At 34.7% G+C, this 15,199-nt stretch overlaps 4 protein-coding genes across 4 annotated transcripts; all 4 read left to right on the top strand.

Annotated features, from left to right (window-relative positions):
* Positions 1–1,183: 1,183 nt before the first annotated feature.
* Positions 1,184–2,358, top strand: LOC134334898 (olfactory receptor 4B13-like). Its single transcript, XM_063017364.1, has 2 exons — positions 1,184–1,240; positions 1,336–2,358. The coding sequence occupies exons 1-2, from the start codon at positions 1,184–1,186 to the stop codon at positions 2,356–2,358; spliced, it is 1,080 nt and encodes a 359-aa protein (XP_062873434.1).
* Positions 2,359–6,967: 4,609 nt separating this feature from the next.
* LOC134334899 (olfactory receptor 52D1-like) lies at positions 6,968–7,897 on the top strand. The gene has a single exon (XM_063017365.1). The coding sequence runs from the start codon at positions 6,974–6,976 to the stop codon at positions 7,895–7,897; it is 924 nt and encodes a 307-aa protein (XP_062873435.1). The 5' UTR covers positions 6,968–6,973.
* A 3,118-nt stretch (positions 7,898–11,015) lies between these two features.
* On the top strand, positions 11,016–11,948 carry LOC134334900 (olfactory receptor 52K1-like). The gene has a single exon (XM_063017366.1). The coding sequence runs from the start codon at positions 11,016–11,018 to the stop codon at positions 11,946–11,948; it is 933 nt and encodes a 310-aa protein (XP_062873436.1).
* A 1,673-nt stretch (positions 11,949–13,621) lies between these two features.
* On the top strand, positions 13,622–14,560 carry LOC134334457 (olfactory receptor 4E2-like). Its single transcript, XM_063016770.1, has one exon. The coding sequence runs from the start codon at positions 13,622–13,624 to the stop codon at positions 14,558–14,560; it is 939 nt and encodes a 312-aa protein (XP_062872840.1).
* The last annotated feature ends 639 nt before the right edge of the window (positions 14,561–15,199 follow it).

Below are 15,199 nucleotides of genomic sequence, written 5' to 3' on the forward strand. Positions count from 1 at the left end.
GACTGCACTGTTAGACTGTTTTCAGAAACAACAGGCCTAGAGTTCTCCAAAGTTTATCCAGACTGTTATCAGTAAAAGCAAATACCAATATCTGTAATGGTTTAGGGGTGCATCAATGACCATGACATGGGTGAATTGCACATGTGTGAAGGTACTATTGATGTGGAGGAATATTTTGGGATTTTATTGAAAAATATGCTGCCATTAAGGTGACTTATTTTTTGTCCATAGTTATTTTAGAAAGACAATGCCAGGCCTACACATACTACATCAATGGCAAATTACAATTGGAGCAAATGAGAATTAATCAAAGTAATTAAAATTAAGGGACAAAATAGCAGTTTTGAAATGGAAAAAGCTTGGAACCTTAAACCTTTTTACAGTTTGCTGGCTGGCGAAAAGGGCCTTGATTAAGGATGTAAGTAAGAACTCAACAGTCACTCTAAAAGAGCTTGAAAATTCCTCTGCAGTGAAGGTTAAACCTGATGGATGACAAATTATCTTTGCAGCACATTTAGTAATAAGTCTGGCCGACAAAAGTCCCTGTTGACCGTGTAGTTTGCTAAATAGCGTGTTACAGACTTTGGCACAGCGAGGAGATCAATTGTTTGGTCTGATAAGACAAAATTTGAACTCTGCAGGCTGAAACAACCGGCATTACAGGAGTATTAGTAATTTTCTGGCATCTGTTTTTTAATTTTTGAGTCCTATTTAGGGGTGCAGCTTATGGGTTGGTTTGGTTTCTTAATTTCTTGAGTTTTATGAACGTGTTCATTCAGTTATTCCACCTCATTTTATCTGTATTTTACTGCCACAGTGTTGTTATGCAGGCGTGCCTTCGTGAAGCTGGAGTCAGAGCGCAGGGGCAGCCATTGTACAGCGCCCCTGGAGCTGAGAGGAATAAGGGCCTTGCTCAAGGGCCCAACAGTGGCTGCATGGCAGAGCTGGGATTCGAACTCTCAACCTTTCAGTTGATAGCGCAAAGCTCTACCCATTAGGCCGATTATGCCAATAATATTCTGGTATCAAATATCCATGAACTTGCATCTGTTTTATTAAAAAAACTATTTACATTATTTAAACATAATAAGCAGCATTTAAAAAGGACCCGCCTTTCAGCATAGGGAAAAAGCCTCTAAGGACCATTTTGAATGCATCAGTAGTATTTAGGTGATAAAGTAACATGACAACACTGTATTTAAATGACAGTCCAGTTAAGGCTTCATTGGAAGAGACACATGTAAGGGCACGAAAGGGTATTGTTTATTTTACTACAGAAGAATTATTTAGGCAGATGGAGATAGCTTCTCCACATCTTTATTAATAACGCATTAGGGCAGAAATGTTAAAAGACATTTTAAATTTTTGCTTACGAAAAACAAACGTTTACTGAAATGTAACTACTTTTTTATTACAGATAAAACAATGACGAATGAGTCAAACATTGTGGTGTTCTCTCTCTCTGGATTAGAGGGAACATTGGAAAACAGATATGTATTCTTTTTCTTGGTAGCACTGGTTTATTATTTGATCTTGTTTTGCAACACCACCGTCATTGTTTGCATTGTCTTAGATAAGCAGCTTCATGAACCTATGTACATATTTTTGTGTAATTTGTGTATAAATGCTCTGTATGGCACTTCAGGATTCTACCCTAAATTCCTGAATGACTTACTGTCTCCAGTGCATGTGGTTTCTTATGCAGGATGTCTGATACAAATATTTGTTATTTACTCATCTGCTTTATGTGATTATTCGACTTTAACAGTAATGGCGTATGACAGGTATATAGCAATATGCAGACCGCTCGAATATCACTCTGAAATGACGAACCAGAAATTAGTCAAATGCATCATTTTTTGTTGGATCGCACCAATGACTTGCATGGGTGTTATGGTTATAATGTCATCAGGATTAACCTTATGTGGCTCAAATATTGAAAAGCTCTATTGTGAAAATTGGGCAGTTGTTAAACTAGCCTGTTCTTCTACAACAGTGATTAATGTAATTGGATATATTGTAATAATAATATATTTTGGACATGCAGTATTGATTGTTTGCTCTTATTTCCATTTGATTGATGAATGCAGAAAGTCAAAAGAAGGGAAAAAGAAATTCATTCAAACATGTCTGCCACATCTCATGTCACTGGTAAATGTCACTACTGCATTGTTATTTGATGTTCTTTATAGTCGATATGGTTCAACTACTTTTCATCAAGGATTGAGGAATTTTTTGGCATTAGATTTTCTATTTGTGCCTCCCATTTTAAATCCTCTCATTTATGGATTAAAACTGACCAAAATACGAAGGCACCTCATGAGATTGTTCTTTAAACACAAAGTTCCTGTAGCTTAAGCCCTATAGTTAAATATTTGCAATCTTTGTTATAAAAATGTTTTTATTAATATGGTTAACCTATTAAACAATAATGTGAAATAATACATCAATTAATTCAATAATACAGTCTTAGAAGATATCACAGTGCTCTTTGAATGTTCAGCATAGTGTATGTATGTACTGTATGAACAGATTAACAAAAATACTGTACATTTTATTTTTTATTTTATTTCAAATTAATTCATGACTTAAATATAACCAATTGGAAGATAATACATTGATGAGGCCTATAAATAAAAACATTATAACAGATGTTGGCTACAAGGCCCCTTTAGAAGACTGACACTTTTTATTTAATGGACCTGGTCTAAAAATTGAATTCATTGTTTTTAAAGAACTATTTTTTTTAATTACCTATTGTTTTATTTTTTGAAGTAACTGCTGTATGTTTAATGACTCTTACACTCTAACATCTTTGGCCTTTGCAGTCACCTGTGGATTCACATGACAAAAAACAATAATAAATGCCTACAGTACATCGTCATCATCAGTAATCGATGGACTACTACACACACACCTGAAGTACATATTTTAAACTGATTTAAAGAGCCATTTTCAGATGCGAAGTTGAATGTATCATAGTCTTTTATAATTGTATTTAATTTAGTAATGGATTAATCTTACAGGCTAATTTGTATCTTCTTACATGTAAATTAAGACATGTAAGTGTAAACTTTAAGAAATTTGTATTATACTGTTAAGAATCAGTACATGTATAAACATCCCTAAATGATGTTTTTGTTCATCAGTCCCATTCTATAATTTTGGAAAGAGTTATTATTTATTATAAGTAGTCAACAATATGTGAAAAATAAATATCATTAATAATATTTATTGATTTCTATTATAAGTAAAATCACTCTGCATTGTATCTACATGTATGTATTTACCAATTATTAATGATATACTGTATGAACAAGTGCTTATTTTATGGCCTTCTTATCTGACTGCCCCAGTATACTTTGGGTGTTTTAATGCTATGAAGTGCTTTCATAGCCTTTGTAAGAATATTTGTGAATGTATTCTATGATTTAATATGTGCCTGTCGTGTTATGAATTCATGCCACATTTCTGTTACCACAAAATGTACAAATGAGATTTTACTGTACTGATAAACAGCAGAATGTATTTCTGCATACTATCCTACAGTAAAAATAACATGTAAACAAATTTTAATAGCATCATGTCATCATGGATGTTAAACACCTGTTTGAAAATAAATAAATTACACCGTTCACACGGTGCTTGTTGTTTGGACATTATTATAGTACAACGCCAAATTAGAAAGTTTGGATGGAAAATGTAAATAAAATAAAAAAATTAAGTGTTTCGTACATTAATTATGAACCCAAGATAGTTCATGTTTTGTCTAATCAGTTTAATTTTTTTTGTTAATATACATCCATTCCTGCATTTCAGGCCTGCAACACATTTAAAAAAACTTGGGACAGTAAAGCATTTACCATTTTTTTATGTTGTCATTCTTTCTCACTTCACTTAGACGTTTTGGCACTGAGGATACCAATCAATTTATTGTTTCAGGTGTTATTTTGTTCCATTCTTCCTGCAAACACATCTTAAGGTGTGCAACATACAGGGTTGTGGTTGTCACCTTTTTTCGTTTTAAAAAGTCATCACATATTTTCTATTAGGGACAGGTCAGGACTGCAGGCAAGGCCAGTCCAGTACCTGTACCCTCTTCTTCCAGCATGTGTTTTTTTATTGTCCTGTTGAAAAGATGACGTCTTGAAGGCAGCATATGTTGCTCTAAAATTTCAATGTACTTTTCTGCATTAATGCTGCCATCACAGAAGTGTAAATTACCTTTGCCAAAGGCACTAACATAGCCCCATACCATGACAGACCCTGGCTTTTGGACTTGTTGCTAATAAAGTCTGGATGGTCCTTTTTGTCTTTTGTCTGGAGCACACGGTGTCCAATTCTTCCAAAAAAGATCTGAAATACTGAATCGTCTGACCACAATACAAGTTTCCACTGTGTGATGGTCCATCCCAGATGTCTCTGAGCCCAGAGAACTTGACACCGCTTTTGGACATGGTTAACATAAGGCTTTGTTTTCACACAGTAAAGTTTTAAGTGGCATTGTAAATGTGACTCTGTATTGTAGTGCCTAATAAAGGTTTGTCAAAGTAATCCCTTGCCCATGTGATTAAATCAACTGTTGATGAATGACGCTATGCAAAGCACTTCCAATCACTCTTTAAGGAACATTGTTTTAAAACTAGGGCTGTCAAACGATTAAAAATTTTAATCGCGATTAATCTCAAAATTTCATATAGTTAATCGCATTTTTTTTAAAAAGAAGAAAACAAGGATTTTTAAGTGAAATGTTACAATTAAAATGGTGAACACATTTTATGCTAAATGTACTTATGTTAAAAACTGCTGGGACAAGAGAAAACTGTAAGGGAGTTTTATTCACTCACATACTAGGCAGTAATACTATCCAGCAGAGACCCTTGACTTCGTATATATGTCAGATTGTAGGTTAAAATTTCTCCATCAGCAAACATTGTAAATCAGTGGTGCTTTAGGTGGGATAAGACGTAGTTATTGTTACAGACTTTTCTGTGGTTGTATCGTGACAATGGTTTGATGGACGTTTCTACACGAAGTGAGTGTGTTTTGACCCTTTGGGGCTTCCATAGTTCATGGAATAGCATGCTTGGCTAACGCGATGACTCTAGCTGTCCGCTATTCGGTACAGTAACAGAAGAAGTTAATAAAGTGTTCTGCTCCCGACAACTTGTGAATATACCATGTATTTATTTCTTTATTAATCAAGTGCATCACTACGACGCTCGGTTACATTATGTTAACAAACCGCAAATGAAAAACGGTGGCAAGCGTCAACATGAAAATACGGATGACTCGCAGGGCCAAATAGAATTTGCGTTAACGGCACAATTTTTTTTAATCGCGTTAAATTGAGATCGCGTTAATGCGTTATTATCGCGTTAACTTCGACAGCCCTATTTAAAACATTTTAATAATTTTCTCTCACATTTGTTGGAACTGGAGTTCCTCTGCCCATCTTTCCTCCTCAAAGACTAAATTGCCCAATTTGGACCAGAAATGCAGAAATTGATGTATATTAAAAAAAAAACAATCTCAGAAGCAAAATAAATCAAATCCAGGTCTCTGGGAACATGGAAGAATTAATTATTAAAAAATAACTTTATTTTTACACTAATTAGTAATAAAAAAGGCCACAAAGTTAAATATTGTCATTAAACTTACTACACATCCACACTGACATCTATAATCATGGGGAAATAGAACAGATGTTAAGCTGTTAACATGCCCAAACATACATAAGCAGTTAAAATATCTAAAAAAGGACGTATCATGTCAACAAATGCCACATATAAGAGTCTTTAACAGCTACAGTGTTGCCAGAATGAGCATAAAGAACCAAAAGATAAGCCTGAATATTACCCGGTAGATGTCACCTTTGTCATCTTTTTCACCTCAGTTTTTTACACAAAAGCCATTTCTAATAGAAACCTAAATAAATTAAGCATCTGTACCTCTGCAAACACTTTTACCGGGACATTTGCTAAAAATACTAGTGATTTTATCTTAGAAGGTAAGGACTGCATCCGAAAATGGATTTAAAGACTGGGAAATAATAATAACACTTCCCCTGACCTGGCGTCATGCTTCATCCTTACTCTTATGTTAAAGTCAAGGCCATTGACAGAGTGGAAGTAGAAGGCCTGGCACACAATCAACATATTAATTTATTCCAAAGGTGTTCAGTAGAGCTGAGGTCAGGGTTCTGTGGAGGCTACTGTTTCTCCTCGCAAAACTCAACAAACTATGGCTTTATGGAAGTCTCATTGCGCACACTGGCACAAAGTCATGCCAGAACAGAAAAAGGCCCTTCTTCAAACTGTTGCCAAAACACTGGAAGCATATTATATATTTAATTTAATTGATTTTATACGCAATAGCAGTAGGTGTGACTGAAACAACTGAACTCATAAAGTAAACAGTGTGTTTGCATAATGTTGGCTGTATTGTGTACTAGACTAACTGGTTAAGCTTGAATTTAAATGATTATTTTTATTGGTGTTCACTGGGAAGGGGTCTCAAGGGCTCTGCCAAAGAATGAGCAGAGTAAAACAGTATAACACCCCTGGTTATAAAAAGACAATCAAATCGTCTCTCCATTGTAGAACACATGCAAAGGCATAAGACGGTATGGAACCTATTATTTATTCATTTTAAATTATTCCTTTAAATAAATCGTTTTAAGAATAATTCATAAAATAATACTATTCTTATTGCTGTTTTACCCAAATAACGACTACAATATGCTTAAATGAACCATTTTTAGTTTTAAGACTTTCTTTTTATATTTCATAATTCATAATTAAAGTAGTTCTACAGATGCACCAAGGATTTAAAAAGAGCAAAAGAATAATACTTATTTAATATTAAAGAGAAGAAAAAAGCTTAAAAAGGGTCCTAATCCAGGCAGGCAGCTTTTGGAATATTTAATTTATATTAATGATTTTTACTTTATGTATTGCAGATTCTACCTACAATGGAGAATGTTTCCAATGTCTTAGTGTTCACTCTTACTGGATTGAATCTAACGATGGAAAACAAATACATGTTCTTTTCCTTAACAGTACTGGCTTATAATCTGATCTTGTTATGTAACTTCTCCATCATTTTTTGTGTTGCATTTGATAAACAGCTTCATGAACCTATGTATATATTTTTGTGTAATTTGTGTATAAATTCTCTGTACGGCACTTCAGGATTCTACCCTAAATTCATGTATGACTTACTCTCCCCGGCCCATGTCATTTCCTATTCAGGATGTTTGTTTCAGGTATTTGTTATTTACTCGTCAGCTTTATGTGACTATTCAACTTTGACAGTAATGGCGTATGACAGGTACATGGCCATATGCCGACCGCTGGAATATCACTCTGAAATGACAAACCAAAGAATTTTTAAATGTATTCTGTTTTGTTGGATTCCACCATTTATTTGCATGGCTGTTATAGTCTTGTTAGCAGCAAGATTAACCTTATGTGGTTCAACTATTGAAAAGCTGTACTGTGAAACGTGGGCAGTTGCTAAATTGGCCTGTTCCTCTGCAACTCTGAATAATGTGTTTGGATACATAGTGATACTTGTATATTTTGGACATGCAGTATTGATCGCTTTCTCATACATGCACTTGGTTATAAACTGCAGGAAATCAAAAGACAGCAGGTATAAATTCATGCAGACTTGTGTGCCACACTTAGCAGCACTGTTTAATATCACTATTGCATTGTTGTTTGATGTGTTTTATAGTCGATATGGTTCAACTTCTGTGCCTCAAAGCTTGAGGAATTTCTTGGCTCTGGATATCCTTTTAATACCTCCAATTTTAAATCCTATTATCTACGGACTGAAACTCACTAAAATACGCAGACACCTTGTGAAACTGTTTCTTAGGTACAAATCATGAATAAGCGTTGTGTAGAAAGTGTCTTCCAGTAAATGACTGTATCAGACTGTATCAGACTGTATTTATCTGAGCCAAAGGGTAATCCATCACAATTTGAATTAAATGTGTTTAAGAAAGATAAAAACCACCCTGTGTGTTTAACTGGCATTGCTTATTTAAAGAAATGTAATGCACACCTGACTATACTATTTTTTTGTATCTTTTACTGAAATATAACATGATTTTAAGAACTGGGTTTCTTTGGTTATTACTCACAGTAGAATAAAAATACTTGATGCAGTGACAGCTCAGTAGTTAATTTCTTTGCCAGTGATTAACTATCTTGAGGATAAGGCCTTTAACCCTCACCTGCTCAGTTTTGGGTTTGTACTGATTAACAATAGTCACACAATTGTCACAGAGAAACCTTAAAAGTAAGAGTCTAAATTGGAGTAAAAATAAGCTGTATTTAAATAATCTTGTTTGGCCCATATCTACTTCTTGTGACGTGTTAAACTCTAAAAATGTGTTAAAGCTAGCAGCAGAAAAATCATCCATAAAATCATCTCGACTGTTTGGTAGAAACTCATTAAAAAAAATACTGTGTGCACTAGTAAAATAAATATTGAGTGTTTGTTGTTGGTACAGCACTAAGAAACTTAGAAATAATTTTCCTGCTTTAATAAACAATGGGCAGTAGGATTATGTTCCAAGTGAATACACCAATGTTGCTTCAGCTGTGATGTCTTATCTAAGGACCACACAAAGCTGCGAGATGAAATAATTTAATCGCACCAAATGGCAATGGCCATAAGATTTCCAAAACCTTCAACATACACCGATTAGGCATAACATTATGACCACCTTCCTAATATTGTGTTGGTCCCCCTTTTGCTGCCAAAACAGCCCTGCAACTCTAATGCACTGTGTATTCTGACACCTATCAGAACCAGCAGTTTGAGCTAGAGTAGCTCGTCTGTTGGATCGGACCACACAGGCCAGCCTTTGCTACCCACGTGCATCAATGAGCCTTGGCCCACCCATGACCCTGTCGCCGGTTTACCAATGTTGTCTCCTTGGACCACTTTTGATAGATACTGACCACTGCAGACCGGGAACACCCCACAAGAGCTGCAGTTTTGGAGATGCTCTGACCCAGTCGTCTAGCCATCACAATTTGGCCCTTGTCAACTTTGAGGATAAAATGTTCACTTGCTGCCTAATATATCCCACCCACTAACAGGTGCAGTAATGAAGAGATAATCAGTGTTATTCACTTTACCTGTCAGTGGTCATAATATTATGCCTAGTTGGTGTATCTACAGAGTATAAAAACAACAAGAAAAACCCCTGTGTTACTGCAAATGACTTACGGAATAACCTCATAAAATGTGTCAGTGACACCATTAGAAGATCACTAAACAACCAAAGGCTTCATAGCCGAACTTAATGACGTATGCCATTCTAATCCAAGATGCACAAGAGGGTTTAACTAAAATACAGGAAGGAATTTAAATAGGTCTGCAGTTCTGGGACACGGTTCTATAAAGTGACGAATCAAAAGTTTCGCGACATGGATCAGCAGTTTCTCTGGTGAAAAAAAATGTGAGGCTTGTAACCAGAAGACTACCATCACCACGGTCAAGCATAAAGAAAGGTCAGTGATGATATGATTGCTGCAGGAACTGGCCATTTTGCCTGTGTGACTGGCATCATGGATTCACAAAAATACAAAGTCATTTTAAGGAGGAATGTTCTGTCTCCTGTGGTTAAATTTAACCCTGGTAATAATCCCAAGCACACTTTCAATTCAACCAAAGCTTGGTAAAGGAATCAGTCCTAAAATATCCTGGAGTGACCTTCTCAGTCTCCAGATTCAAATCAAATAGAAAATATTTGGTCGGATTTAAACAAAGCAGTTTAAACGCAAAAACCTTCAAACCTTTTTTCAGTTGCATCTCAATGCAGTTATGGATTAAATAGCAAGAACACAATGCAGACAAGTATGTTGAGAGGTTGGGCCCAGTGTCTCCTGGTTAAACCAAACCCACCACAACTAGGATAAGGACAAGGACCAGGATAAAGCTGTTGATGAAAAAGTAATAAAAGAAAATAATAATAATAATAATAATAATAATAATCACAAGCCACTGATCCTAATCAGCTCTCAATTCTAAGGGCACACACATTTAAGGGCAATTTTAGTATCTCCAATTAACATTACTGCATGCCTTTGGACTGAAGGAGAAAACCTGAGCACCCGGAGGAAACCCACACGGACATGGGGAGAACATGCAAACTCCACACAGAAAGGACCCAAACCGCTTGTGGGAATCAAACCCAGGACCTTGCTGTGAGGTGACAGTGCTACCCACCAAGCCATAATAATAATAATAATAACAATAATAATAATAACTCAGTATGGCTTGAGTGTATTTCAGAAAGCATGAAACATAATATGTTAAACACATTTAATATGTAACTGAATGACTTAACACTTGGACCAAGTCTCAAGTGAATTGCCAAAAAACTAGCATGACAACACTGCTTATAAAAAGGCCATCCAATAATTGGTTCACCGGAGGACAGACAAGTAAATTCGCAAATGGTAAGGCTAAATGATTTACCCATTAACACTTATGTTAAACATTATGTAAACTTTAGTGTCAATATAATATAGTAACATATTAAAATCTAATTCACCTGGTCAGAGTTCAAAGCAAGAGGCAGTAGAATAATATTATTATGATTTTTCTTACATAACATGCATTGTTTTAAAAAGAAAGTTATAAAAAGAAATCCACATGTTTATCATGGCTGTACATTATTACATTATTCACTGTATTATAACACTGTATAATATACACCATTGTTTTTAATCATGGATAAACATGGATAGTCTGTTAGACTATTAATTTATTATAGAAATGCATATTTTATAGATCTGCTATGGGTATGTCATCTGTAGATGTGCAGAATCTCATTATTAGATAAGAAAAAAAGGTTACTGTGTGAAAATATTATGTGCAGTATGCACATTGTTAATGATGTAGGGTAAATAATATGTGCACTGTATGTCTGTGAATAACTATTTATAATTTAACCCAATTACTTCTCTCCTCTATAGACTCTATCCAGAATGGAAAATGTGTCCAACGTCCTGGTATTCTCACTCACTGGATTAAATTTAACTCTGGAAGACAGATACATGTATTTTTCTTTAACAGCACTGTCATATAACTTGATTTGGTTATGTAACCTTACTGTAATTTATTGCATTGCATCAGATAAACAGCTTCATGAGCCAATGTACATATTTTTGTGTAATTTATGCCTGACTGCGCTGTACGGCACTTCAGGATTCTACCCTAAATTCCTGTATGACTTACTCAACCCGACTCATGAGATTTCCTACTCTGCATGTTTGTTTCAGGTATTTGTTATTTACTCATATGTTTTATGTGACGTTTCAACTTTGACAGTAATGGCGTATGACAGGTATGTGGCCATATGCAGACCGCTGGAATATCACTCTGAAATGACAAACCAAAAGATTTTTAAATGTATTCTTATTTGTTGGCTCCCACCATTCATTTGCATGGCTGTTGTAGTCTTGTTAGCAGCAAGATTAACCTTATGTGGTTCAACTATTGAAAAGATGTACTGTGAAACGTGGGCAGTTGTTAAACTGGCCTGTTCCTCTACAACCCTGAATAATGTGTTTGGTTACATAGTGATACTTGTATATTTTGGACATGCAGTATTGATCGCTTTCTCATACATGCACTTGGTTATAAACTGCAGGAAATCTAAAGACAGCAGGTATAAATTCATGCAGACTTGTGTGCCACACTTAGCAGCACTGTTCAATATTACTGTTGCAATGTTGTTTGATGTGTTTTACAGTCGATATGGATCATCTTCAGTTCCCCACGTCTTGAGGAATTTCTTAGCACTGGATTTTCTATTTGTGCCTCCTATTTTAAATCCTATTATCTACGGACTAAAACTGACCAAAATACGGCAAAATATATTGAGATTGTTCTTCAAATGTAATAAGACTGTTTCTTAAACTGGTGTTATTAACAAATGTATAATAAAATAACATTATTAAAATATTACAATAAATACAAATTTAATTGTTGGTCATTGGGAGATGAATCAGGTTTGTGAGAGAGGTACAAACACTACCCCATAAATTCTTAGCTTGGCCTGTTAAGGACAACTGTTGTTATTTATTCTAAGCATAAACTTTAACACTAAGTGCAATTGATTTATTTAAGTGCATTATGTGACTTACATTGTTTAAAGATATAGCATTATTAAAGCAAGTAAAGAAAAAATATTTGCAGCAACAGTTTAGGGACAGTCATTTCCTGTTCCAGCATAACTGTGCCCCCTGTGCACAAACAAGGTCTATAAAGTTATAAAAGAAAAGCTTGGTTTAAAGAAACTCTAGTAGCCTGCACAGAGCCCTGACCTCGGCCCCACTGAACAGATTTGGAATGAACTGAAACATCAAAGCTTTCTAATTTCCAGAGGTTTTTTGAGAAACCTTCTCAGAAGAGTGGCTGTTATAGCTGAAAAGCTCATATAGAGGTCACTCTATTTTAATACAATATTTTTTTAATGGAATGTGGAATGAAATGGAATGGAATAGAATGACAAGCTGTTGGTCAGGTGTTCAATGCTTTTAGTGTATATGGCAACACTTACTTTATTGGGACCTGGGGCTTTCTATTACATTTATTCAAACAAAAATGTACTCAATGTTCATTAGTTTCATTAGTTTACTTATTCATGTTGGGATAACTGACATTTAAAAAAAAAACTGTAAACATATTGTATCATTTTTAACATGTCCTTAATTAAACTTTAGAATAATAATAATAAGAAGAATGCTTTTATTTGTCATATATACATCCGAGTACGTTTGGAAGCTGGAGTCAGAGCAGGTTTAGCCATGGTACGGCACCCCTAAAGCAGACAGAATTAACGGCCTTGCTTAAGGGCCCAAAAATGACTGCATATCAGAGGCTGGATTTGAACTGACAATCTTTCGACTGATAGCCCAAAGCTCTACCCACTAGGCCACCACTGTTAAAAACATGTTTCAGTTGTTAATAATGTTCAAGTAAAATGTAGTGGGCAGTAGCAAATTGGTCACTTAATGTTTATTTCCTGCAGTGTTTTGTATTTAAATGTTTAAAATAATAATGGTTTTTAATAGGGGAATACTGTCACTTAATGGGGCAAATTTAGTGTGCCAGTAAACAGTAAAATCAAGGTCCATATACAGTAACTAAGTATAAAATACTAAAAGTAATTAAGTTCAAACAAAAATAAACTGGACATTATGTATAAGCAAGTCCGTTAGAATTAATTTATTATAAAACGCATTTTCTATAGATCTGCTATTGGTATGAAGAGCAATAAAAAGGTTGTAATTTTGTTTGTTTACAAGGAACATTGATGACACGCAAACTCTCTTGGTGAGCACTTAGGTAAGGTGTCTTTTGGGAGCTCATAGTGCTTTTTTACGAACATCAAATGCTACAAATTTGTATATATAAGGAACGAGAACATCTAACACAACAGACGAAAAGATATCAACACATTACACTTTCTAATAAGTGAACTTAACGTGTGAAGTAATACAGAGGAATTCCCTCCAGAAGACACAGAAGACTTGATGTAAATACACATGTAATGTAGTTTGGTTTGCAGATGCACTGGAAAAAAAGGATGGAGAATTCTACACAAGAATTTATGTTTTTGCTGTATGGACTGAATGACACCAGGACAAACAAAAACATTTATTTTGCATTTGGTCTAGTTGCCTATATCATGACTCTTTTTATAAACGGGATGCTTATTGCTACGATTATTCTGGAGAAAAAACTTCATGAACCTATGTATCTGTTTATATGTAATTTGTTTGCAAATGGAATATGTGGTTCTTCTGCTTTCTATCCGAAGATCCTTGTGGATCTTTTAGCAGACACTCATGTAATCTCATATGTTGGGTGTTATGTCCAAGTATATATTATTTTCTCATATGCTTTTTGTGAATTAACATGTTTAACTGTTATGTCAGTTGACCGTTATGTAGCCATATGTAAGCCTTTAGAATATCATTCTCTCATGACGCTTCATATGGTGGCAAAACTGCTTGTTTTTAATTGGACTTTCACTTTACTTCGAACATCAATTGGAGCTGTTCTGACTTTCAGGTTACCGTTATGTGGCAATGTAATTGACAAGCTTTACTGCTCTAACTGGGACATCGTTAAGCTATCTTGCATAGATGTGACTTTAAACAGTCTGTATGGTTATTTTCAAACATTTTTTCAGGTTTCACAAGCTGCAATTATTGTAGTGTCGTATGTTCAAATTATCAAAGTGTCACTGCATTCTAAGACAGGCAGAGTTAAATTCATGCAAACGTGTCTTCCCCACTTAATTACGCTCTTCAACTTCATTATTTCACTGTTTTTTGATGTTATGTACGCTCGCTATGGCAAACTTGAGGGACAGCAAGCTCTGCGTAACATTCTGGCTATGGAGTTTCTTGTTGTGCCTCCTCTCCTAAACCCTTTGATATATGGAATAAAACTAACCCAGATACGACAAGGATTTTTAAAAATATACATTTACAGGCATAAAGCAGTGCGACCGAGCTGATTTACTGCCTGTAGTCATTACAAAGGGCAAAGAATGGGAAGGACATGAAGAAAAACAAGCTTTGATTTACTGTTTATTCTGAATGTAATACAAATAATCTTTAGTAACTCGCATTTGCCTTAATACATTTTCCTGGATCTTTTTTAGCATTGCTATTACAACAGTTTTGTTTTTATTAATTATTCTTTTTTTTAATTAGGTCAAGTGACAAAGCATGACATAGTAAATTTTAATTAATTAAGATGAATAAATTAAAAATTGTATTTTTTTATTTATTTTAAGCCATTGGTTCATACTTTGTGTAAACTATTTATTAGCCTTTCCATTGCATTTACATGTTTTAAAAAAATCTCGTGGTGATATAATAGCTCTGTAAACAATAAACTGTCAATTTACAACCAGTTGTTTGTACAACAGTTTATATTTAGTAAAATTCATGGTCATTTTTCTTTTGAAGTTGACTTTGCTGTGAAAGCTGAAATAAATAGGGAATATGTGAAAGCAATACGTACAGAACATACCGAATTCTAAAAACTAAAATCTAAAGATTTTCACTGGGAATGTGTACATTAAGCACTAGAATAAACCTTTTCTCTAGTACCTTTAAGACACATTATTCACCGATCAGGCATAACATTA

This window comes from Trichomycterus rosablanca, chromosome 20 (assembly GCF_030014385.1).
Source record: "Trichomycterus rosablanca isolate fTriRos1 chromosome 20, fTriRos1.hap1, whole genome shotgun sequence".
Classification (NCBI taxonomy): Eukaryota; Metazoa; Chordata; class Actinopteri; order Siluriformes; family Trichomycteridae; genus Trichomycterus; species Trichomycterus rosablanca.

What these genes read in the sequence shown, in the direction of transcription:
- LOC134334898 (XM_063017364.1), top strand. Translation starts at nt 1,184, where the DNA reads ATGACAACACTGTATTTAAATGACAGTCCAGTTAAGGCTTCATTGGAA. An exon ending in CTTCATTGGAAGAGACACAT is followed by an intron (nt 1,241 to 1,335) that starts GTAAGGGCACGA and finishes ATAACGCATTAG; the next exon opens with GGCAGAAATGTTAAAAGACA.
- LOC134334899 (XM_063017365.1), top strand. Translation starts at nt 6,974, where the DNA reads ATGGAGAATGTTTCCAATGTCTTAGTGTTCACTCTTACTGGATTGAAT.
- LOC134334457 (XM_063016770.1), top strand. Translation starts at nt 13,622, where the DNA reads ATGGAGAATTCTACACAAGAATTTATGTTTTTGCTGTATGGACTGAAT.
- LOC134334900 (XM_063017366.1), top strand. Translation starts at nt 11,016, where the DNA reads ATGGAAAATGTGTCCAACGTCCTGGTATTCTCACTCACTGGATTAAAT.